This window comes from Liolophura sinensis, chromosome 1 (assembly GCF_032854445.1).
Source record: "Liolophura sinensis isolate JHLJ2023 chromosome 1, CUHK_Ljap_v2, whole genome shotgun sequence".
Classification (NCBI taxonomy): Eukaryota; Metazoa; Mollusca; class Polyplacophora; order Chitonida; family Chitonidae; genus Liolophura; species Liolophura sinensis.
The window spans coordinates 73,490,372-73,517,475 of NC_088295.1; the positions used below are offsets into that span (position 1 = coordinate 73,490,372).

General features: G+C 37.4%; 1 protein-coding gene across 1 annotated transcript; it reads left to right on the forward strand.

Annotated features, from left to right (window-relative positions):
- The first annotated feature begins 77 nt into the window (after positions 1-77).
- LOC135461369 (cullin-1-like) lies at positions 78-26,518 on the forward strand. Its single transcript, XM_064738416.1, has 20 exons — positions 78-174; positions 7,112-7,443; positions 8,788-8,956; positions 11,039-11,206; positions 12,431-12,572; positions 13,215-13,378; positions 14,158-14,320; positions 14,939-15,069; positions 15,467-15,574; positions 15,927-16,033; positions 20,062-20,110; positions 20,736-20,867; positions 21,130-21,250; positions 21,661-21,737; positions 22,387-22,518; positions 23,093-23,185; positions 23,736-23,851; positions 24,400-24,505; positions 25,470-25,583; positions 26,116-26,518. The coding sequence occupies exons 2-20, from the start codon at positions 7,301-7,303 to the stop codon at positions 26,194-26,196; spliced, it is 2,316 nt and encodes a 771-aa protein (XP_064594486.1). The 5' UTR covers positions 78-174; positions 7,112-7,300; the 3' UTR covers positions 26,197-26,518.
- Positions 26,519-27,104: the final 586 nt, after the last annotated feature.

The following is a 27,104-nucleotide window of genomic DNA, read 5'->3' on the forward strand; positions in this document are numbered from 1 at the left end:
GCGCTCACTTGCATTGGCCATGCCCGGTTTTGACTACGTCACTATATATTGATCAAGTCTCGTCTCATCTGAGATAACCCGAGATTTCTTTGGCGAACGGGGAATATTGTTGAACTTTTTCGCTGGAAACGAAGGCTTAATACTTACATTGTTTTAGTGAGGCTGTCACATCTGGTGCGTATGTTTTCTACTAACAAATTCTTACATTTTTGGCGAAGAGAAAATTGTCATGTTGTAATCATTAGCTCCTGTAGCAAGTTTTAAGCTTGTTGGATACCGTCAAAATCTCTCAAAATGTCCGCCATGTTGTGTTGATGATGGGATCGAGACATAGAATAGGAGGAAAGGCTGACAGTAAAGGTGGCTAATAGAAGTATTCTTGCCATTAGTCTGTTGCAGAGGAACTTACACGTGACATGAATATATCTTCCGTTTGCGATTTGCCGATTTTTGTTCAAGTTGATAAGGCTCATCTTAGAGATTGTTTCTTTAAAATTTATCCTCTAAACGTTAGATGTAACTTAACGAACCTGGAACTACAGAAAAGGATTCTGTCACTAGGCCTACATGTACATCCATTTACATCCTAGTGAATATGCTTCCTTCAGAGACCAGGTTCATTGCTACATACAAGGTTGAGGTATCAAACCTTAGCGTTAAATTGAAGGCCCCGAGAGACATCTCCTTCTGTTTCGACTTTGTAATCAGCAGTATGTAACACAGTTACTGAGAAAAGCATAGGCCTAATATTCAACTTTATGTTGAAATGTTACTTGTTCATGGAACAAGGTAAAAGGTTTGTTGCAGATTAGGTAACTATAGATTGAGCTTTCCATGACTTGTGTTTTATAGTTAGTTATAACTGAAAGAAAACTGACACCTTGACAACAGATGCATACATCTAGGATGTTTCCCAAACCACGTACGATAAATTTGGTGAAGGAGTAAAGCCCAATAGTAAAGGCATCGATCTCCACCCAGGCGAAAGCAAATGGATTTCATGCCAGTGTTGGGACGATATCCAGGGTGCATGCAGTTTTGTTGAGTGCTAAATAGTTTTAGCCAATTTGTGTTCACCACATTATGAGAGATATGACTCAATGTCAAGCCAGGACTTTAAATCAGTCATATGTCTGGCTACAGTTGAGGAAGGCATTGGTGGTAATTATAGAGACAAATGTTGACAGATATGTCAGTTTTATGTTCAGGAACATTTATCTCTTTCAACACGTACTGAAACTTATCTACCATCAAATAATGTAAATGGAGTGATCCTCTTAATTTTATTTATTTATTTGATTGATGCCTTAGGCTATACTCAGGAATATTTCCCTTAGACAATAACGGCCAGCATTACGGTGGGAGAAAACCCACGACCATCCGCAGGTTGCTGGAACACCTCCTCTTAATTAAATAACCTATTCATAGTTTTGGCGTACCAGTCAGATAAATGAATAAATATTCTAACCTATTCTTAGTTTTGGCATACCAATCAAATAAGTGAAAAAATATTCTAACCTATTCATAGTTTTGGCATACCAATCAAATAAATAAATATTCGTAGATCTGGAGTGATGTCATAGCTACACTGATCCAATCATCAGCACACTGTATAGTCATGTGATTAGAGCACTGGAGGTGAAAACAAACCAAATTTAACCCAAGTGAGATAGGCCGTGAATAAGAGTTCAGCATGAATAATGAAAATCATAACATTTAGTTAAATTTTTTGTGGAAAAGTAACCTGAACGTGCCTAACCATCAAATATGAAAGTTTCATTGCCTGTAGTTCTTTAAAGCTTAGAAATCGGCAAAAAATAGCATTTCGCCCATTTGGCTCCATGTTATTTATCACCTCCTGAGGAACCTGGCTGCTCAAAGTTATGAATGTGCGACTCTGGAATCACATCTGGATCATGACAATCACACGATTGATCTCAAGGTTGACAAACTTGATGTGCCAGGAAGGCTTCACATTTTCAGCAGGCTAGTAAATGGCGAGGTAAAAGATAACATTGCAAGGTATACTGTTGGGAAGTGAACAGCAGTGGACAATTGAATGTTCTGAGAACATACAAAGCATAATGACTCAAGGTGGATGTTCCATGGCTGATGCTCTGTGAGCATATTAATCACCAGAAAATAGTAAATTAGCAAATTCAGTTCTTTATGCATTGAGCTGAAGTTTTGCACTGATGTCTTATATAGGTGTACTCTTTGGTAGGCTTGCTACCAATTCTAAGTTCAAGTCTTCATGGCAGGGATGTACCTGCGTACCTAGAGAAGTCAAATCTACAAGTTAGTCTTGATATTTTTACCCTTCGTTTGTATGATGTTTGATGGTGCCAGGCTGAATCAAATAACTTTCCAACTGGTTTAGAGAGCAGACTGCTACATGTATGAGAACGGTCCAATATATCCAAAGAGCAGTATGGTTAACTTCTTCTTAGGGGTAGCCTTATCTAAATTTCTTTAAATTTAAATATTTTGTCTCACAGTCTGGCTGATATATTTACATGACTGATAAGCTTATGCCAGGGACAAAAAGTTGCTTTTACTTGTAGCATGTTATGAAAACAAGATTATAGGCATAGAGCTAATGTTTAAGTAAACCTGTAAGATGCTAGACTTGCCACTTGTCCTCATTTAAGCCAAGGTAATATCAGAATAAATTATTAACCATTAACATAATGTTGGGCTTTAAAGAGACTACACCGGAGAATTTTGAGAATGAATAAAGTAGCTTTGCATGTTGTACGTATAAATGTAAGTATTTGAAAATGAATTAGGTTAGAAAGCCTGGTTTTATTACAAATATTCAATTTGTTGGGCAAATCTTTTTCTCAACTCTCACTCCATAAAAACCAGATGGCAAATGATAGTTTAATGTTGTTGCAAATACGTTGAGCAGGTGATGCACACATTGGTTACGCGTTATGATTGTCACTGAGAATGGAATGAAATGTAAGCGTTCACTGTTCATAAAGTTTTCCGAGCCACTTTCTATATCAATACATGGTAATTTTCCTTAATTTTCGTGTGTACTCAACTCTTGTAATTCGTGTCAAATTGGGACTACTAAAATGAGAATTGTAGTGAAAAAATATAGATCTCATAAAGGCGGGCATAGGTCGACCATGTAACTGGGTTTTTTTGTTGATTGAAAGCAACTGGGAGCATCTGATTGGATGCCTGTTTTAGTTGATTTTAGTTTTGGTTGCACAATTTTGAACGTGTTAATTTACTGCTGTTAAAAGCGGAAAGCCATTAGTTCGGTAAATCTGTGCCTCCTTGCACCTACTTTGTTACTGGTTTAAAATCGCAAGGTTTTCTCAAACTTTTCGATATATGCATTATGTGTTCTATGTTGACTTTTTTCTGATTGGACCAGGCGTTTGTGATTGCAGGTTGACTTTCGCCCAGTTTAATACCAGTGGTGGCAAGGCAATCTGCCTATACAAATTCAACAGGACAAGGGCCTTTCATCATTATTTACCACCTGCCTATTCATTTTGCACCACATTTAATGATTTATACAAATGACTAGATACTCTTAAGCACATTCGCTGAAAACTAAATACTGTGCCTGTTGCTCATATAGAGGCCTGAAAGTCATTTTGGTTGGCTTGGTTTAATTTACAGATAGAAGGGTAGCATACATATAGCTATAATGGCAGTCCATGTTCAGATTGCCTTAGTATCTCTGTAAACATCTGACATGTGGTTTTAAATATTTACCACCGCGACAGTCACATTAACCATTTTTTTGTACTTGTACAGAACATAACATATATAAGTATACACAAGGTTCAGAGGATAAAATTTAAATCCATGCATTAGTCATTAGTGCACACATTTTAAATCATTTTAATTTTTATTTACCTGACAGCAACAGTGACTCGGCACTCAACAGGTTTTCCTTGTGGTGGCATGTCCACACTAAGACCACCGCCATACCATAGGGTCTTCCAAAACACGCTTCCTTAGGTACATGTATTTTCACGTTTGAAATGGTACCAATACAATTTTTAATCCATGAATGCTAAATAAAACCTTTGTGGAAGTTGATTTGTCGATACATTTTTTCTAGACTGGAATTTTGAGTTCCATACTACACAGTCAATTTACAACATTGGCTAGAAGAGACTATATTTTTTGATGGCCAGCAAGTGCAATGTCTGTTTTAAGTCAACACTGTACACAGCTGTAAAAAATTTTTTGAATAACAGCACTGAACATATGAACATATAAATTTCCATCTTGCCCTTATTCATTTATAATATTAACCATGTCTGAGAAGTACTGTGTTATTCAGTAGCATAGTGCACTTCATTAGGTATTGATGCCTGGTTTTACTGATACAGGGTAGTTGATTCCAAAGATGAAAAAAGCTAGAATTTGGCAGAGAGTCTAGAACTATTTCTGTCACCTAATTGTTGGTTAATGCTACGGAGTGTGTCATGCTTGCTTGGAATGATAAAGTAGATGTACATGTATATTATCCTATGCTTGTCTGAAGACAGCTACTAAACTTGTCATGTTGTTTCTGCGTCATGGAAACTCAGGCGACGTGACATTTTCTGTATGTATCTGTCAGTCTCTCTCCATCTTTTTGAAACTGGTAATTACCCGAGAGAAGATGATAATATCTTTGGGAAACTTGGTGTACTGAGTACCTCTGTTTTCTGTGACTTCTAGTCTATTTAGCGAATTCTAAAATGTCAGTAAGCTACCACAGTCATTACCTCAGCAACTACATCTATCTTGCATTGCATTGCACCTTTAGGAAGTGACATACCTTGAACCATGTCCCTGAGGGATATTACTTGAGAATCATCAGTCATTATCAACATGGAATTTATGATATTTATTTGGTTAGATGAAGATGACATACATGTACCTTTGAAAGACTAAACAACTGCACATTTTTCTTCTGCCTCTCTAGTTATCTCAAGGCTGATACTTTTAAGCGTTTTTAATTGCTCTCTAGTAAGAATCTTAATGCTGATAACATTTTCATCACGGTCAGCAACACTTTAAATTTTTATCTTCCCACCTCTGTCAGACGAAAGTTTGCTTTAACAATGCCCTTTAGGTAGAGGCCGTCTGACATCAGCCGAGGTTTTTGCTTGGATAACTTTGCTTTGTGTGGACACATGTGAGGCTATTTTTAGCTTGCTAGCCTTGTTCCTTTTACAGATCTGTATACATATATTAGTACATGTGTGCACATGTACATGCAGATGGATTTCTTTTGTTTATGGCTACACATTTCCATGTGTTGTCTCTTTGGCTTGGTAACTGTCCAAATTTAACAGTAGTTAACTACCATGTTTGTATTGTAACTGTAATTTATTGTGACACTGTTGTACTTGTGTTGCGGTCTTCTCTCCCTAAACCAAGTAAAATTCATATGCAGAATAATATGACTTTTTTTTCTGCCTGTAAGGTTGAACCAGTTGATGAATACTGTGTCACCTAAAGTTTGGTATTGGTATGTTAAAATACACTTTTAGAAGCACAAAAGGCCTTAAAATGATACGTATATGTCAATACTTCAGTTTTTCTGATAAGAAATTAATAAAACTTCACAAAAAAACCCCTCTTGATTGATCCTCTGTTAAAGGGGAAGAAAACTTTAAAAAATGACACTACAGGCTGAAAAGAGCACATTTTTTTCTATCTGGTGGTTCCTGCTGCATAATTTTGTGATTTTCCAAACATGTAAAGCCTGAAAACGGCAAAGCTGGCATAAATAGCTGAGTCCATGGCGTCCTCCATCTTTCACACCCTGTAATTTATGCTGGGGGTGTGTTGCCTGTCAGCCAATGAGAGTCGTTAAAACTGCTGGCTTGTTTGTGTAAACTCAGAACCTACATCCAACATTCCGGTTTTCCTATCATCAAGAGGATAACGAACTTTACTGTTCGCTGTCTTCTGGGGAGAAGAGTTGTACCGTAAATGCATGAACTGCACTTCGGTGGTTTCAGACAACAATTCTCCTCCTAACATAGAAGACTTCAGGACTAGTTCTTAGGCAAAATGGAGTCGCCCACAGCAGATGTTGGCGCTGACTTTGTTTATAAATTATCAACTTGAGGTACATATTAGAATATTGTTTATGGTATGCACCTGTGAGGAAATGCATACTCTTTTCAATGGTATTTGATTGATATTTAAATTTTCTTCTCCTTTAAAGGTGGATTAAAGCGTAATTGTGTCACATGAAAAATGCTGAACTTCCAGTGAAATACAGTAATCAGTGGAACTTGTTTGGATGGCCAGTTGACCATTATACAGTAGAACTTGAATACTGCATTAGAAAAATGCAATCTGTTGTCTCCTCTTTTTTGGTGTGTGAATTCTCAAACAGCCTTTTCTTTGAAGATATTGTCCTGTCTTATTAATAGGATGAAATTATGTGACTTCATTTCATTTTCTGGAACCCTGCAGTAACTAACCCAAGTAGTGGAAGAGAAAGGGTACAGGTACATGTGCATCATGTTGATCTATACGACACATGTACTCCCTCATGAATGGCAGCCCAGAGTGATATTTGTTAGATAAATTCTTGTGTTTGAACTACCTTGTTTTGTTTCTCATTATATTGAGATGGCTTCTTTGCCATGAACTGAGGACTGTGTCTCTGCCCTCACCGCCCCCCCCCCCCCCAATCCCCTCTCCTTCATTTTCACAAGCTTAATGCATGGTAGTCTAGCTTACGTTTCCACCATGATCAGTCTGTCATGCTGTGGCACATTTACACTAAGGATGATATTCTCATGTACAATTCAGAAAGTACAGTTATAATATGCCTAAATTTTCTTGTGTGAGCTAACCATGACCACAAAGATTTTTTTCCTGTATTCAGCCTGAATGGTTTTAAACCACAAGTAATCAATCATTGCATCAATCAGTCCTACATCCAAGAATGTTGTTTCTACCCCAGCCATGGTGAGGATATTTTTAAGATTCCTCAGCCTTTGTTGTGCCCTCAAAGCACTTGAAGGGCCATTTAGGTGGAATTTCTTTAAGCTTGTTGGAAATCATTTGGCTTGCACCAATACTGTATGCACATAAATCAATTCAAGATGTAATTTTGTCATTTCAGGAAATATTTCCAAGATGAGGATGGAGGGTTAAGGCAGTTGTTGTACCTTTAGGAAGGCGCGCCCCTCCCTTCAGACCAGACCATCAGGTTTTTTCTGAGGACCTGTGGAAGAACTGGTCACACACGGCAATACCAGTAAACAGCTGAGCAGCAGAATCCACCCATATCACATCTTAGTAACGGATTAAGATGGCCAGTGTTTCGCGTTCCCAGAACCCACATGGACTGAAACAGATTGGTCTGGACCAGATTTGGGACGATCTCAAGTCTGGCATTGAGCATGTGTACATGCATCAGAACATGACCAAAACAGACTACATGCAACTCTACACGTATCCTTGGTTACATTGCAAGGGAGCATATATGTAGTTCAGTTGTGTTGATGATAGTGTCATTTCATATCTTATATAAAGTTGTTAGGGGTCCATGCAGGTAGTCCTGTGAGACACATGTTTTTGTTCGGATTATTATTATTCCATTGATTTTGTGGGAAAGCTACAGCCCAGACCGTTTAGCCGATTGACATGAAATTTTGCAGTAAAATTCCCCAGTACTTGAAGTAGTGTACTGGACCCTTCATTTTCTAGGTCACATGGTTTGGCAGCAGTGTTGGATTATGTAGCAAATCGCTTAATCATCTTCTTCTCAAGAACCACTGAATGGATTGTTCTAAAATTTGATATGCAGGTAAACTCATCCTAGCTGTAATAAGTTTGAGAAAATCATTGACTGTGAGGGCTCGCCATTAGTTGAAATTGAGATATCACAACAAGTTTGGAAATTTCAAATTTTTTAACGTATTCTGGTGTATTTTGAGGTGGTGATTTCGAATCTGCTCTTATTTTTATTGCCTATCTTTGTAACTTTTTGAGATATAGTCAGAAAACTAGTTTAGTTACATAATTTTTAATGGTCTCTAACTCAAGAACAATGGGAGCTAGAAATCTGAAACTCACATGAAATTGTAGTCCAAAACATGCTCTTTCTGTAAACTGGAGGTTGATTTTAGCTACGATCAATAGTTTTTTTTGCTAGAAGTGTTTAAATGAGATCAACGTTTTTTCAGAAGTACGTATTTCAACCCATTGCAACTGAACTGATACATGTGGTGTTTTAACTGGTTGCTTTCTACTGTAGTGTCCATGATTTTCAGAAGTGGTTGTTGGCTGAGACATATTTATTTTGTCTGTTATTTGGCAATGTACAGTAATAACTATGACAATGAATGACGTGGATCCCTGCGGAAACTGCTTAATAGTTCTGGCTGTGTAGCTGTGAGTTCAGGTGTAGCTCAGGCCGGTATCCTGGTGAATTGTTTGTGACAAGGTCTGCCAGTATTATACCTGTGAATGGTCGTTAGTGCTCTGCCCGGCTTCCTCCAGTCATTAGGAGTACAGTGTAAAACGCTGAGGAAATAAGTAAATACTGTTGCCTTGGTAACCACATTGTCAATTTTCCCATGTATACTTAATACATGTACATGTATGCAAAGGACATTTGCATTTTTTGGGGTCTATTTTGAGTCTAAATAAATCTCTCCCTGAAAACAGGAGCACTATTTTAAGACCAGAAAATGGTATGGAAGATCTTCATTGCTCTTGTCAGGCAGAAACTGTTTTGCTGCTCCTACATGTACATGTATGTAGTTTATGATGTTGACCTTGACATTTGTTCAGGCATGTATATGATTACTGTACGAGTGTCCACCAGTCCAGTCAGGGCCAATCCAGAGTGCCTGCTGGGAAAAAACCAAAACACCCCACAGGTGGTGCACAGTTTGTCGGGCTTGAACTCTACAAGAGGTTAAAAGACTTTCTCAAAATATACAACGTCAACTTGTTAAAGGTAAGTTTTGCCTTTTAGTGATGGCGAAAGTTTCTTTCTCTGGCCGAATCTTGAAAAAATCAAATACAAAAACGTTTTGACAAGACACTTGCCATAGATAAGAGACAGTCATGGGGACCAGGATACATGATGTTGCATTGTGGGAATTGTGAGATTAAACCAGATAGTAACAGGGAACACCGCAGAGAGTCCTCACAGGAAAAGATGTCTAAACAACCTTATTTGCACTATGTATGTGAGAGCCATATGTTGTCCATGTCTCAGTTGTTATCTTACGTGTAACCATTTAGGTTTCCTCAATTTTCAGCTTTCTTGGAAACGGCTCAAGTTGGTCGTTTTCCTGTTTTGAGTATGTCAGCCTGATCCATTTGATTTATCCGAAGCATTAGAGAATCCTAGCCAGTCGGTGATAAGACACTCAAACAGTGGCTTTTCACATACTGTAACTTTCCAAGGCCTGGAAGATCTTACCTCTTGTACCGTACCCGATAGCACAGTTGGTAGAGTGTTCGCTTGGGAGCAGTAGATCCAGGACCAATCCTGGGTCAAGTCACAGCTAAGACCTTGGCATTCAGCATGAAGGGGATAGTGCAACGACTTGTTAACCCATATCAGTATAATGGCTTGGGCGGGGCAACTTGCTTGCCTTCGGTAAGGCGTCTCAGTGAAGCATCACTGGATAAAAGAGCGGTTTAAATCTGTCCTGCAAGGAGGCACATTACATGCACTCAGGGGTAAATATGCTGAAAAATTAGGTGATACGCTTCAAAAATTAAAACGGAGCGTACTGTATACACCTGAAGACTTGTGTGTACGCCCAAGTTCCCGAAAGCTGACAGTCCTGTCAAAATAGAAATTAAATCTCCACAGTGAACCATGTGATGACGCTCTCCACCATGTATCCTCGATAACCTGGGCTACCTCGCGAGAAAATCATTGGTTGCTCTTGGGTCCTTCCGACGTAAAGAGCCGATATTTCGTGGATTTGTTCTTGTTGACTTCAGAAGGACCTGAGAGCAACCGAATGATTTTCTCTCGAGGTAACACAGGTTATCGAGAACTTGCGAGATCAACATGGCAGTTGTGTTATGTGCCTAGCAGCATTGGCCATGTAGTTTTCGGCTCTGTTGGATTTACTGGCGATGGGAAGAGGGGACATCTGGCTGAGATGAGTATTTCAGTCAACTACAAGTACGGGCAGACACTTTTTATCCACCCCAACATCGATGTGTAACGCACAGCAAGTAAAGCAGGTACTGTTATATTACAGTTAGCATTGTTGGCATCAGGGCCGTTATCCTATAGGATGAAGAGATGGTCCATCAGAGCTAACATGTATGATTCCATGAAGAGAGAAGCTAATGTAATGGAATTAAAAGTATCATGAGAACAGCATGCAATATATGTACAGAAACATGCACATGTAGGCTTATGTCTTTTCTTCACCCCCTTTCGCTCAATGATCTTAACACTTTCCAGGTGTATTACTGGTGACCCATAAATGGTGACGTGTTGAGTATTTGAAAAAAAAAATGTGTTCTGCAGTACAGCATACTTGGAAAGTCGAGAGGACAGTACTCCCTCTGATAAAAAATTATCTGTAGCACTGTATGTTCTTGCAAAAACGTATTCACTTATTAAAGAGTTCTCTTTGGCACCTTATCAGAATATAAGTCTAATGTTTCCCGAATCTAACATTTCGCCAGCTGAGAATTTTATATTGTGTCAGTAAATGTCCAAATTAGGAAATAGTGACATTAAGGCCCTCACCTTGGGGACCATAAGTGATTATTGATGCTTGTACGGGCATCAGCCCAGTGTAATGTTAAAAGACCTCTTGTCTTCTGTCATTACGTTGTACATATCTGGAAATCAAGTATGGGAAAGTTCTTCAGTAACTTGTTGCTTACTGGGCTTTCCAGTTCCCTCCCCTCATAACACTGACTGCCATTGAGATTTTATAATTGCGAAATTCTTGAGTGTGTCAATAAACAACAATCACATGTATAAAACTCTCCAGATTTGTCTAGCAACTTGTGTTGAGTGGTGTGGCTTATGTGTCAGTGGTGACTTTCATTGTAGGATGGGCAGGATTTGCTGGGGGAAGATGTGCTAAAGTTCTACACAAAACGATGGGAAGAATATCGGTTTTCAAGTAAAGTGCTAAATGGAGTGTGTTCCTATCTCAACAGACATTGGGTGAAAAGGGAATGTGACGAGGGCAGAAAGGGAATATATGAAATATATTCTGTAAGTTGATCTCAAGTTATGTATTCATGATATTTATGGTGTTTTTTTCATACTGTATGGAAATGTCTTGTGTTGTGCTGTATTGTAATGTATTCTGTCATATATAATATTTATTCATACTTCAGTAAGTTCAGAATGAATGCCTATAGCATTGAATGGAAGTTACATGTGTACAGCAGCCTGTGTGAGAAATTTCCCACAAAATTTACATACTATGGCAGTTTCTTTGCACATGTATGGCCAATTAATGTATGCATGAACCCATACCAAATTAGGATTTTAATAATTTCTTACTTTTAAGACAGTAAACTTTATATTAGGTTCAAACTTCTCTTAAGGACCTACTTTAATGTTAAAACATGTATGTCTTAAAGTTGAATGATAAGGATAGAGATAGTCGGAATTGCTTTCTTAAATTGTAGAAAAAAAACGCGTTGTATTAAAGCTGTTGTTAGTTCGGGAGAATAATACGGAAACAAAAGTTTTCTGCCGTTACCAGTTTTGCCTGGTGTGATGTCATGCAAGAACACTTGAGGTCACCCATCACTGACTTATAGCAACAAATGACGTCACCCTTTCAAAGGCACATGACGTTATTCCAACGTAACTGCCTTATGCCACATCATATCAGCCTGATTCATCGTCACTTAAGGAATATTACTACGTCACATCTGGAAAATTTTACGGAAACTGCGGAAGATTTTGTTTTTCAGAACTCTTCATTTATAGGTGTTAAATAGCATTATTCAGGGTAAATTTTTTTGAACCGTGGTGTCAGCTATATTCCATAGGGTATCCTTCATATTAGTTTAATATTCCTGTCTGACGTCTCCTAGGACTGAAGTAGCACTTGAAATGTAAATGCTAGGAATGATTGTATTTGGCACAATGGATATTGATTTTATTCTCCAATGAAATGTTTTTTACACATATGGAACTTAAACAGTAGTAGAGTAATATTTTGTAAATAATTCTGAATGTATTATATATGATGATATGATGGTAGTTTAAGGGACATCATGATTCCAGAAATATGTCTGTCTCTCAGACTTTGCATGATAATCCCTTCAAGCATATACATGCAAAACTGTAATAATGCTTTCCTTGCAATTTACTCTGATAAATTTGCAAAACTATAAAAATGCTTTACTTACAGCTAGCACTGATATCTTGGCAGGACATTCTATTCAAGTGTATAAAACTGTACAAATGCTTTACTTGCAGCTGGCACTGATAACTTGGCGCGACAATCTCTTTAAGCCACTCAACAAACAGGTCACAAATGCTGTGCTGAAGCTCATAGAACGAGAAAGGAATAGAGAAACAATCAATACCAGCCTTGTTAGTGGTGTCATAAACTGCTATGGTAAGACTGTGGTTGGTCATTTATGTGAACCGGTATTTTGTGTTTAAGAAATTCAGTAAATAGAATTTGTATATTGATATACATGTACTCTGTAGGGTGTTATTTTAACAATCTGTTATTTTCATTTCTGTTGCCACTCAGTGCTGCCTTGCAATGCCATCTGGAAATTTAGCTTCTGTATTTGACATAAGATTAAAGTTGTGAACATGTTAGAACAGCACAATGACTCGTACAGGCACAAAATTCAAGTCCAGCTTATGCTGGCTTCTTGTCAGGTTGGGAAGGTCTGTCAACAACCTACATGGGTTTCCTCACACTGGGTTTTTATAATGCTGGCCACTGTCGTGTAAATGGAGTATTCTTGAGTGTGGTGGTGTTTAAATATATGAAATTTCGAACATGATTATGTTATGTAATTCTGAGAGTTTTATTATTGTTATTTATTATTGTGTTTGCCTCTAAAAATTAATTTTTCCTGTAATTGTAGAGAAAATGCTGTGTGATTATACTTTTGTAGTTTTTAAGCAGATATTATTTACTAGTGCCTAATTCAAGTGTGAAGTTTAAACGAATATTACATATACATGCAAGACATCATATTGTGTGTCTGTGATTAATTTACCCACACTTTCCTTTTGTTAGTGGAGTTGGGGTTGAATGAAGACGACCCGGGAGCCAAGGGCCCAACTCTCAGTGTGTACAAAGAACATTTTGAAAATTATTTCCTTGATGACACAGAAAGGTTCTACACACGAGAAAGCTCAGAGTTCCTAAGGGAGAATCCAGTCACTGAATATATGAAAAAGGTGAGAGTGGCATCTATTCTTGGCTGTAAATATTCTCCATACTGCAGAACCGTTACGCAGTGTAAGTTTTTATGCAATTTATTATTATGACGTAATGATTATCATTTTTGTCTGACTCATAAATGACATACATGTAAATGTGTAGATTATACCGCTTTATGTCATGTGTTCAGAGATCTGCATTCAGCCCCTGGTTGGATCTAACCTAGGACATAAATATTCAGTATTGGGCTTCATGCTTGTTGCTCATTGCAAGGAAACAGGCCAGCTAATATTGGAACGTTAAATGTTTTTATCATCAGTGTTTGCTAGACTTGTGCATATATCACATTAATGATACAGATGTGATTTGATTTGATTTGAGTTGTGTTTTACGCCGTACTCAAGAATATTTCACTTATACGACGACAGTCAGCATTATGGTGGGTAGAAACCCGGCAGAACCCGGGGGAAACCCACGACCATCCGCAGGTGGTTGGCGGACCTTCCCACATACGGCCGGAGAGGAAACCAGCATGAGCTGGACTTCAACTCACAGCGACAGCATTGGTGAGAAGTTCCCGGCTAGCGCGCTAACCAACTGAACCACGGAGGCCCCCATTAATGATACAGACATAAAGACAATGCTATGCACCGTTTAACCAAAGATCATGAGAGATGTGTCAAGAAAATCTTACATTTGCCACATCTGTTAAATTTATTTTTATAACAGATTGAGATGAACAGTTCTAAGAGGTATGTTACACAGTGTCTGATGATTACATAATTCATCATTACAGGCAGAGTCAAGGCTATTAGAGGAACAGAGAAGAATACAGATTTACCTTCACCAAAGCACACAGGATGTTCTGGCACGGAAATGCGAGAAAGTCCTCATTGAAAAGCATTTAGAAATTTTCCATTATGAATTTAAAAAGCTGCTTGATGATGACAAAAATGAAGGTAGGTGTTTTTCTACAAAGTTTAGTGGGTTAGTACAGGGACTTGAAAACATTTCACTTTGAAAGTAACTTTTCTGAGCCTTGAATAGCCTGGAAAATCAGTATTTTCTTTACATGGGCCTCAGAAAAACATTGGAATTGAGACTGGAGAAGTGATCTGTTATTGTTTACAGTATGTTGAGATTCTTTTTAAGAAATTTCTTTTCCAATATCTTAAAAAAAATTTGCTTAGTATGTTTGAAAGACTGGGAGTCCATCTAATAAGGTCATTTTAATCATGTTTAAGTATAGAATATTTATTTCAAATAACCTGGAAGATGAGAATCACAGACCTATGAAAAGTCTTGAAAAAGCCTGGGAATTTGAAGTCATTCTTTGAAATATTTATCATACATGTGCACTAGGTTCTCTACATGTGGTTACAGAACAGTCAAAGGGTGAGCATTTGCATGTTATGTATGCATTCCATTTAGCCATGCATACATCATTATTAACAAATGGAGAATTAGATGTATGTCTGTTAACAACAGGCATCTCTGTGCAGTTTTTATGTGATTAATCATTATCTGTCAGTTATGTATGTTCAGGTAAAGGGAGGTAACTCTGTTGTAATTGTCAGATCTTGGAAGGATGTATCAGTTGGTGTCCAGAATATATGATGGCTTAGGAGAGTTGAAGTCCTTACTGGAGTCCCATATCTACAGCCAGGGTCAGGCAGCTATTGAAAAGTGTGGAGAAGCTGCCCTCAATGTGAGCTGTCCTATTGTCACTATCTATTATAATGAGAAAATCACGCTGAATTGTTTAGATGGAACTTAATGTTGTATACTGTAATTCTTCTGAGCTTTGGGACAGCTATTAGTAGTGTTGAAAGTAGAATATTACATTTCTTTACCAGCCTTGTGGAAAAGTAAAAATATTAATATGTTGTCCATTGAATGGTTTAGCCATGTGAGAAAAAAGAAACTCAATATTCCTGCTACAATTACATATATATTGGCCTACATGAGCAGACCAGGCGTCCCAAATTTTAGAAGAAATATGGTGGATGATTTTTTTTGTAACCTTTTTAATTAAGCCCAATACTACAGCATCAAAATTCTATGGAATGGTGTATGCATATAAACAGTTCTGTGTTTTGTTGCAGGAGCCCAAACTTTATGTACAGACAATTTTAGATGTCCACAAAAAGTACAATGCTCTGGTTATGACAGCATTTAACAATGATGCTGGATTTGTGGCCTCTCTGGATAAGGTAAGGATTCCTTCATTAGCTCTTGATAAGTTTCTAATCCAAGACAGAATTGCAAGTCATTTAATCAAGGCAGTAATGCATTGATAGGGAAAACTGCTTTGTTATAAATATTGTCTTTATGTTTCATTCTACATCTTGCATCTTCACCTTCCTTATGTTTCTGTATCTGTAATCTTTTTTTGCCCACTCTTACTGGCTTTTAAATTAGCATGTGTAACTGTTGCATTCATGTTTTGTAGATCTTTTAACCACTTGTTTTACGCCCATGGTTTTCAGTGTTTTAATCCACATGAGTGAAATGACTTGTCAAGAACCAGTCATGCTGTAATCAGAAGTGGTATTTTATTTACAGGCATGTGGTCGGTTCATCAATAACAACTCCATCACCAAAATGGCCAGCTCATCAAGCAAGTCACCTGAATTGTTGGCAAGATATTGTGATTTACTGCTGAAGAAGAGGTTAGTATCACTAATTTGTTCTGATATCAGGGAATCATAGGAATCCAAATCTTTACAGCCAGAAACTGAAAACACAGTTTTTTCCAGTCAGATTGAGTTTACTTGTATTTTACATGCCGACTTTAACCTGGTATTGAGTTTAATTCTACTTTAGCATGGCTCCTGCTGGCGCTCGCCATTGTCGCAAATTTAAAACAATTTTTTGAAATGGCGGTAAAATTCGAGAAAATGCAAATGCTTTTGGTGACAAATTTAGTTACTATTTTTCTGATGAAAACAGTCCATTTACTTTCATTTCAAACATCCTCATCTCTGCGAAACAAAAACAACACAGTCACATAGAGATTTTACTTGACAGAAATCTACAAAGGGGCTTCAGCATTCTCTCAAGTTGACTTACATTAGATAACGCTTGAAAATCATTTTTGTTAAATAATGAAAGAGATTCATGGCATTTTTGAGGATTCCTTTTATCGCCAAAGGGAGATACACTTACATGTAGGTAGTGTTGAACATGTAAATGAAGTTACCTCCCTTGAAAAATTTTACTTTTCCGCTTCAATAACCTTTTCTGGAACTGAATTGTTTCAGAATATGTGCCTTCACATAAATGTCTACGAAGTCTGGTTTTCTCCTGTCATGCTGTGTTACTCAAGTGTATGGATTGTAATGCTGCATTTAAAGGAACTAAATTTACAAATTTTTCAGAGGAAATTGCATTTTACTAGAACCCTACTCAGATTGACTGAAAAAAGGATTAATTTCCTTAAAAAAAAAAAAAAAAAAAACCACTGTACCAAGCACTGATGTATTATTTTGCAGCTGCTAATAATGTATAGCTAAGGAAAAGTAGCATTGGGTTCAAAATTTGAGGAGTGGCTAAAGTGACTGGCACAAAAAAATACTGACCCAGGGGAAGCCCTGCTTTAATGACCGGTAATTTTGTGAATGTGAAAGTATATATGAAATGTGTACCAAAAATAAAATCATATATATATATATATATATAATTTTATTTTTGGTACACACATATACTTTTACAAATATATTATCAGATCAGAGATATGCATTGTATAATAACAGATATAAACCATGGTGATGCATGTTCAGATGTTGTTAAAGGAAAGAAAGGAAGTAAGGAACATTATATCAATAGTAAAGGTGCAAAATACAAAGATGAGGCTTCTCCTACATGTGTCATCAAACATACACAACACAAGTAAAAACAAGCTAGCGTAGCATAATGACCCAGGAGCCTCTCACCAATGGGGTCGCTGTAAGTTCATGTCCAGCTCATGCTGGCTTCCTCTCTGGCCGTAAATGAGAAGGTCTGTCAGCAACATGTGGATGGTCGTGGGTTTCCCCTGGGCTCTGCCCGGTTTCCTCCCACCATAATGCTGGCTGTTGTCGTATGTGAAATATTTTTGAGTGCGGCGTAAACACCAAACAAATAAATAAATAAATAGGTAAAAACAAAGACTGGGCTTATCCTGATCAGAGATACGTATATAATTATAATAAAACAGTCATAAACCATCCATTTTCAGTTGTTGGCTGTCATATTAAACAGAGAACCATTAGAAAGTGTCCATACAGGTACACTGTATAATTGACTTGTAAGTTGTAAGCACCCAAAGTAGCCTCCCTTCAGATCACAGAATAGCTTTGACCTAATTTACATTGTGGTAAAACATTTATACTTCAGGAAGACGGGAGCCAAGATCATGTTGTGTTGCATGAAGTTTAGGCTGAAATATAAGCAACAATAAGGATACATTTCCTATCCAGCAAAGGTTCCTTAGCATTATAGGGCTGGTGACTGTCACTAACAGCTCAGGAAATCATGCCAATTACATGATCCCTGGCACACTTTTGACCAGAGAAAAATTATCCTAACACCTGACTAACCTTTTTGCGTAGTATGGGATGTCCCAAACAGTACATTTCTGAAGCCAAAACAAGGGGCTCAAGTGGGGACCTCAACCTGGGAAGAACCTATTGTTTGATGCAAACCTGAAAAGGGGTGCTCTTGAGGATTTTTTGGTGACATAGGTTTAATGCAAAGATCTTCTGTTTGAGCCTGTCACTACAAAATTTAAGATCTACAAGAATCAGTTTCAATTTGTCACAATGATTACTTGGCCCACAGAGATATTCACCAGTTTATCACTAAACTAATTTAAGTAGGAAATAGTAAATTCAGAGCATAGATTCAGTAATTGATTCAAACACCTGCCTGCTCCCTATTCAAAACCAGTACATGTGTGAGCTTTTTACTGTTATACGCAGTACTTTGCACTGTGCGCAGTGGTTGTTTTTGATACAAAGAATCTGTAAATCGTAAACATGCGACATCGCATTGCATATGCTCAGCGGACAAAGCTGAGCTACTGAATTACACAGGTCAACAGGCAGATTTAATGAGGCAACCAGGTTGACGTGATTCTGCCGGACTGGCCATAAAGTTGGTGAGGACAGAGGGTTACATGATTAGCGTTACATGTTAAGAGGATGCCCGATCTCACATCTTCTGTGATGGCGGTCCGTCTTTCAACTCTGTAGGTGGGAAAAGCAACACGACCTGAGTCATTTACTCAACCCCTTTCTGCACAATTAGGCCGTCTTCTTTGCCTTCTTGGTGGTGAAAATCACGACTGACTACTTCGACTTGTCACGGGCCCAGCCATTGACGATCGAAGTAAAACGCTATGCGTACATGATTCGAATGCAATTCAGTTTTTATCCAAAAATTTGAGTATTTGTACCAGAAAAACACAGAATTGAGGTGGGTTTTTTTTCACCTGAGTTTTACCACCGAATACTGGTGTCTAAAATTGACATGTATGAATCCATGGCGTGTTGCAATTTGTTGAATTCTATAAGTCGTGTGAAATGATATTTGGGGTATTTTTATTTCCCTACTCAGTTATACAATCTGGAGTCTTGTGGATTTAACAAAAGCAGGATCTCAGTCCAGCGATGGGCGCTTAATCCTATTCTGTGTTGCATTAAATTCAGCGTTGCTGGTGGTGCTGTATTTAGATAGTTAAAAGTTCCCTTCAGAGTTATTTTATTAGAACTGCTTTTCGGGGACCTTTGTGGGCAAGGGGGTTAACACACTTACATTCTGTAATGACCCAGGAGCCGCTCACCAATGTGGTCGCCGTGAGCTCTTGCTGGCGTCATCCCAGGCCGTACGTGGGAAGGTCTGCCATCAACCTGCAGATGATAGTGGGTTACCCCTGTTTCTTCCCACAATAATGCTGACTGCCATTGTATAAGTGAAATATTCTTGAGTACGGCGTAAAACACCAATCAAATGAGTAGAACTGTTTTTGTTTGAAACATACTTTATTTGGATTATGGAACAAAAGTAAGCATAATACTTACAGTATTGCTCCATTTACATATGTGGAGACAACTTGTTTGCGATAACATAAACTTAAGTAATGGGAAGAAAATTATATATTGAACTGACTTAACAGTATGGGAGTCATAGTGTGGCAGCTATCACATAGTTTACATTAGAATAATAAAGTGCAAACATTTATAATGGGCTGATAAGTCCAGTCACATAAAGAGATAAGACGACAAATATTATATGTACCATGATGTGATAGTGATATTCTACAACTGCTTTTAATGATCTTGATCAGGTTATTGTGTAAGAATTGCATTCAGTGGTATTTTTGAACGTTGACTGTTACTCTTTATTTCAGCATCTGTTTCCTGTTTGCTCTTGTTTTGTATGTTAGCATTCTAATGTCTATAACCAGCTGTTGACAGGTTCTAAAATGTGCTTGCCAACAATATGGCGGAAATTCTGCCAGTGTGGTGGTAAACTTCAATCATGCATCCATTCCTTCTGACAAATCACACGTACGGCTTTGCAAAAATCCAAAGGAAACATGGACAGTTATTTCATATTTACCACTGAGTTAATGTGAATGAACTATTTTAGGAGTTAATAATTCAGTACCTTTCTAGTTCACTCTTAAAATTAATCGTTCACCAAATGCTGTTAACAGTTCAAGGAACCCTGAAGAGGCTGAACTAGAAGACACTCTGTGCCAAGTGGTAAGTCTTTACTGAGAGATAATAATATTTGCTACTTTAAATATTCGTGAAGTTTAGTTTGGCAGCATTGATTGTGATGCTGTCATTAAATATTTGAAGGCTGTTGGTCTGTATCGTAGAATATAGTTTGTTTTAATTATACATGGATATATAGATACAATTTTCCACAATTTATATACATACATGTATGTTACAAAAATATTGTGGTTTTTGAGTTTTAACTAAGGTTTGGTTCCTTTTTAACTGGTCTTAAATATGTCAGTCTGTCTTATTTCATTTTGAATGTTCTCATGGCTGAAATATTGCCAGTGTTGCCATAATCATTCTTTTCTGAAATTTAGAACGAGAGGTGGTCAGCTTTGATACAGATGGTCTAGTCTGCAAAATGTCACTTCTGAAGGCACAATTTGAACCAGTGGTTACATCATGAATTACCTCCCTTGGCTCAATCCCTCAGCGGTATAGGCTCTAGTCAATTTTGTAATACTCACTTGTTAGTTAGATATGGCTGCACTTCTGTAATGTTACATATTTTAGTTAATAGTGGAGACATTCATTCTTTATGTAAGGAAGTAAGCCATGGTCTATAATAATTCTGACATCTAATGAATATTTTGTTTTCCAGATGGTTGTGTTCAAGTACATTGAAGATAAGGATGTATTCCAGAAGTTCTACAGCAAAATGCTAGCCAAGAGATTGGTGCAGCATGTGTCAGCAAGTGACGATGCAGAGGCTAGCATGATTTCTAAGCTCAAGGTAACACTTTGAACTTAAATAACATCTCCCAGAGAAGTTTCATAAAATGACACCTATTTCTTTTCTTATTGTTCTCAGTTCCTACAATCTCTGCCCAGTTCATAGAACAGTACAGTTTTGTCTTAGTTTTTTGGGCATGTGAAGTGTTAATATTAAGTTAAAATATAAGGAAGGTTCCTGTACAAACATGTTCAAAATTATAATTTTACGGTTTGGTCAGTGCACTTTAATAATTGTAGAACGTGTTTTCCTTGTTTTGCAGCAAGCCTGTGGGTTTGAGTACACATCAAAGTTACAGAGGATGTTCCAAGATATTGGTGTGAGCAAAGATCTCAATGAGCAGTTCAAGCGACATTTGACTTCATCAGCAGAACCCCTGGATAGTATGTTAACTCACACTTTTCTCACTTCTTTGAGTTCTCTGGTGCCTGATTCCAGATGCTGTGGAAATCCAGCTTTTTCAGTCAACTGTTTGTTATCAGGATGTTTGACCAGAACTTGTGAGGCAGGTTTTTACCTTCTAGGTGTTACAATCTCCAAGTCTGATATATGTACCCTGTTGAAAGCTCTGCCAATTTAGGAAAAACATGTCCGACATCTTTACTGTGGTCAGGATTGTAATGATTTCTTTATCATTTGGTTCAGTTGTGCCACCCAGCATACTTTCGTAAAAACAGCACCTGCATTTTGTACGGTTATTTGGAGATCTGGATTTAATTGTTGATTAAATGATACATGTTTGTACAAATACTGCCTTTACGTTCAGTTATAGGAATCTTGTGTTCTTTTCCAGTTGACTTCAGTATCCAGGTGCTAAGTTCAGGTTCATGGCCATTTCAACAATCCTGCACTTTCACTTTGCCCTCTGAGGTACCTATTACTAACAGAAATTATAAACCTTTCAGTTCCGTCAATGTAATAAATGATAATTCTTGAACTTCCTTGAGAATCTATGTATATGTTTATTCTCTTTTGTTTAATTGTAGAACTGATATAACATTATGTGCTACTTTAATTGTTCTCATTTTTGGGACATCTCATCTGCTCCTTTTAGCCAGTGTACATGAATACACAGTTCCTCTTCTATCGCATGGTTAGTCTATCAAACTGGCAACATACATGTACACATCTTTACTTTTCTGGGAAAAAAAAAAGAGAGAAGTGTTATTTTTTGCTATCAGCGCTACCCAATTTCCTCAACCTTTTCACATCTGAAAGAGCAACTTTCAGAGCAATTTAAGTACATTTTTAATTAGATTTTTTATACAAAAACTGCATTGATTGGATTGGCCAGTTTTAGGGCTTCACAAAAAGTATAACATTATCAGTCTACATATAATAATGCCTCCTGAATAAACACTTTGTAAACATGCGAATAGGTTGAAAAGTTACAGAACTCTTATCTGTCCTAGAAATTAAAAGAGCTAAACTAAACAGGAGTCAGTTTTGAAGTTAACTGAAATGAGCTTTGTGTTTTTTTCACTGATGCTGAAACTCAAATCTGCCTACCGTGTTTCAGTTGGAGCGAAGTTTTCAGAGATTCACCACATTCTACAGCAGTCAACACAGTGGCCGAAAGCTGAACTGGCTTTATCAGATGTCCAAGGGAGAAATTGTCACTAACTGTTTTAAAAATCGTTACACTCTACAGGTAAAGCAGGAAATTTTCAGGTGTCATGGATCATACATTTTCATTAGTGTACTGGTTAACTTTTTGTATAACAATAGTATAGGGAAAAGTGATAAATATTAATTTGGGTGTGTGCATCTGCTGGTTTCCATTTAATGACTTATTTAATAATAATCCTCCAAATAGTGCCTGATTTGATAAAATTTAATGTGGAGGCTCATTTTATGGAATCTCTGATCAGATTTGATACCCAGTGCAACCAATGTAGAATTTTATACATTTATCAGCTTTCTTGATTCTGATTGGTCATTGGTTTCATTGCTATTTTGACACCTTTAAATACTGTCTAATTGTGTCAAAATTTTTTTTACAGATTGATTTTTTGGTCTGATCAAATTTAAAAATTGATACTTTTCACTTTCTCATATAATTTTTTCATTATTCTGCTCTTGCAAGAAATGCCTCTGCCAATGTTAAAAAAATTACTGAATGATTAAAATCTGCAAAGCATAGATCTTATGCCATTTTATTTTGCAGCATTATTTCTCCGTACTGTATACTTGTCTCTGTACTATTTGGTTATGTTGTATTGCAGGCGTCCACTTTCCAGATGGCTGTACTGTTACAGTATAACACCAGCCAGACTTTCACTGTGCAGCAACTCCAAGAAAGTACACAGATCAGAAGTGTAAGTGATTCTCATATTCACATTTTTCACATGTTCAGAAAGTGCAGTTATCTAAAACCTTGAAAAAAGTTGTCTTAAATATGCATTCTTTGAATCATCTATATAACTGTAAGTATTTCTTTGAATGTAGAAAAAGATTATACCGGGGATTTTGGGGAAAAATTGATCAGTGCAAATTCATTTGAATTTTTGCTATTTTAGAATAACGCAGATAAATTACCTTTTACAATGTACTAGTCTGTGTATCCAGTTACCAATCAAAATCTGAAATAAAGTTCATGAATTTATAATGCGTGTCGGCTGATAGATTTTTCCTACTTTTGAAATATCTCAAATTTAGTCATTTGATCAATACAAATACTACAGGTATGCATACAACATTTTCTCAAAGGTGTAAATTGTTCTTGATGAATAAAGAAAAGCAGAGAACGTGGTGGAGAACAGATTTTGATCATTTTTTTGTCAAGCTCTCTGGCCTGGCTTTGTGATGTGTTGTTACATGTGCACCTGTATGTTAGTTAATCATATTTTATACCTGGCGATGTTCCAGGATATATTGATGCAAGTGCTGCAGATCCTGCTGAAATCCAAACTGTTGTGTACAGATGATGATGATAGCCACCTGAGGCCTTCTTCCCAAATATCGCTCTACATGGGCTACAAGAAGTAAGTTGGCCCTCCTAGTCTAAACCATCACAATATATATAGAAAGAATACATAAGGAGGAGCCTCCGTGGCCAGCTTGCCAGCACGGCGCATTGACCCAGGAGCCCTTTCACCAATGCAGTCGCTGTGAGTTCAAGTCCAGTTCATGCTGGCTTCCTCCCCTGCCATACATGGGAAGGTCTGCCAGCAGTCTGCGGATGATCATGGGTTACCACTGTTTCCTCACACCATATTGCTGGCTGCCGCCGTATAAGTGGAATATTCTTGAATATGGTGTTAAACACCAATCGAATAAATAAATAAAATACATGAGGAAGTATCCTGTATAAGTTTCCCTTGCACTTCAATCCTTCAGCTACTGAGGCTATTTTTCAGGATCGCTCCAGATTCCAGTTATTGTAAGAGAAGTATAAATTGGCTGGTTTCAACTGACTTTTGTTATTTTATAGACTGTCTACATTCACATTGGTTATTTTAAGCTTTCATGCATGCGATTTTAATTTTTTTATGCATATGATTACTTTACTTGTGAATGTAATTTTCTGCAGCAAAAAGTTGCGAGTGAACATCAACGTGCCGATGAAAACTGAGGTGAAGCTTGAGCAGGAGACAACACATAAGCACATTGAGGAGGATCGGAAACTCCTGATACAGGTGAGTCCAACTCTGAGAGACCACACACAAACACAACGAGGAGAATCGGTTACTCCTAATACAGGTGAGTCCAACTCTGAGAGACCACATACATACACATCGAGGAGGATTGGAAACTGGTGATACAGGTGAGTCCAACTCTGAGAGACCACACACAAACACATCGAGGAGGATCGGAAACTGCTGATGCAAGTGAGTCCAACACTGAGATCACACAAAAGCACATTGAGGAGGATGGGAAACTGCTGATACAGGTGAATCCAATACTGTGAGATCACACACAAACACATTAAGGAGGATCGGAAACTCCTGATACAGGTGAGTCCAACACTGTGAGATCACACGCAAATACATCGAGGAGGATCGGAAACTCCTGATACAGGTGAGTCCAAGTCTGTGAGACCACACACAAGTACATTGAGGAGGATCGGGAAGGTCCGATACAGGTGAGTCCAACACTCCCACATTGTAATACAATTATGTCAGATTGTCTGCAGATGACTATTTTGAATTCCATTCTTGGACAAGGGATTTTTACCTTTGGCCACAAGAAGTGGTCAGTGCAACTGGTGTGGCCTATTGTAGAGTCTTACCTTTATTGTCTACCACAAATGTTGTTATATTGTGTGAAGGTTTTATGACTAACTTGCCAAAGGTTGGTAGTTCACCCTGGGCAACCTACAGATGGTTTTCGGTTTCCTCAGGTCGCAATGCTGGCCGTCATCATAGGGGTGAAATTTCCTTGCCTATGAAGGAAAACACTAATCAAATAAATATATAGTATTTACCGCTATCTGCTGTTAAGTAATCTTGTGATATATCAACTCTAAATGTGTTGACATTGGGACTGCCATCCTGCAAGGAGATGGAATCATATAATGTTCAAAGTGACAAAATGCGACAAACACACGCATCAATAAGGTATTATTTTACTGAAACTTTGTGATATATATTTGTTTATCAGGCTGCCATAGTGCGTATTATGAAGATGAGAAAAGTCCTGAAACACCAACAGCTTCTAGCCGAAGTACTGAATCAGCTTTCTTCTCGCTTCAAACCAAGAGTTCCTGTGATAAAGGTGAGTTATCTGCCCTCAATGCAGGCAGATTTGACTACTTGTTGCATTATGAATCTTTCCAGTGTATCAGATGTTCTTGTATACTAGTATGTTATATATTTGAATAGGGAATATTTGAACATCTGCCAACTGTAAAAAGTATGCAGATTGGTGTAAAATTATGTAGGTCTTTGTGTTTGTTTGATATTGTTTTCTGGTGGGGAGCTTTGTGTTAGTGTATTAGCAGTGCATAGCCTTTATATGGTTAGTTTCAAAATTGTATTTCAGATGCTAATTTTAAAGGTTTTTTAAATAGATAATTTGTATTACAAATGAATTGAAGGCATGCGGTTGATTGGTCGTAGTTTTCTCTTAGCTTTGGCTGTTTGGCAGACTTTTCTCAGATACATTTTTCTTTTTGTGCCTCTGAGTACAAAATTCGAGGTATAATGCTCCAGTCAAATAAGAATCAGTGGCTATAAAAAAGATTGTCCTGCTATGTATGTATATGGTTATGTCTCAGATAATATATGTATCTTTGTTACTGTTTCAGAAATGTATTGACATCCTGATAGAGAAGGAGTATTTGGAAAGGGTAGAGGGACAGAAGGACACTTACAGTTACTTGGCTTGATGAAATTTGGAACATGTAGTCTTTTAGATTGTTATTTTTTAAGTTTGAATGCAACAGGGATAGCATTGCAGCTTGTTCATACAGACTTTTCTTTGAGGTGGCATTTTCTTTTGTCTTCTGCACATGGTATTTGTGTGGATGACGCAGTTTTCCCAAAAAACAAAACAAAAAGGAAACATGTCTGTCTTCATTCTTAGCCCTGTCAGCAAAGAAACAACTACATCTTGTTCCCCATTGATAGTGCATTTCCCTTTGTTTATGAAAATCTCATAAGTGCTGTTGACCTCACTCAGTATCATGCTTTAGTTGTCGGTTATCTCCCCTTAGACATGTCACCCGCTCAACTTCATGCCTAGTCAGACAGCTCTTTATGGGTGATGATTAGGTCTTTCATACAACTGTTAACCATGTAAAAGTCCAAAATAGTTGCTAAGGGTCATTTATTGGTGTATTATATCAAAAATATTAATTATTACTTAATTTGGCTTTAACAAAGCTGAAAGCCTTCTGTTTGGAGAAGCTGAATTGTAATCCAGTTCATGACATTGGGTTTGTTGTAAAAACCTATTGAGTACTAATGACACTGAAAGGAAAGAAACTCGGTATGCTCTAGTCGACACTTTTGAAAACATCAGCAAAATTTTCTTCAAACTTTTAAAATTTGGTAATAAAATTTGACATATGACTCTCTTTGTTGACCTGCTTTGTATTTTTTATGAAACAAAAAATGGATCAAGCTGCATATTTTTCATATTTGGTAGGTGAATAATGTAGAAAGGAAGACAAACCTAAGATGTGGTAAGGCAAGCATATAACTGTTTTATTCAACTCCCTGAAACATTGATTTAGACTGGGATTCCTGTCATTAAAAAGATAGAAGTCGGATGTAGTGTGCCCAAACAAAATGG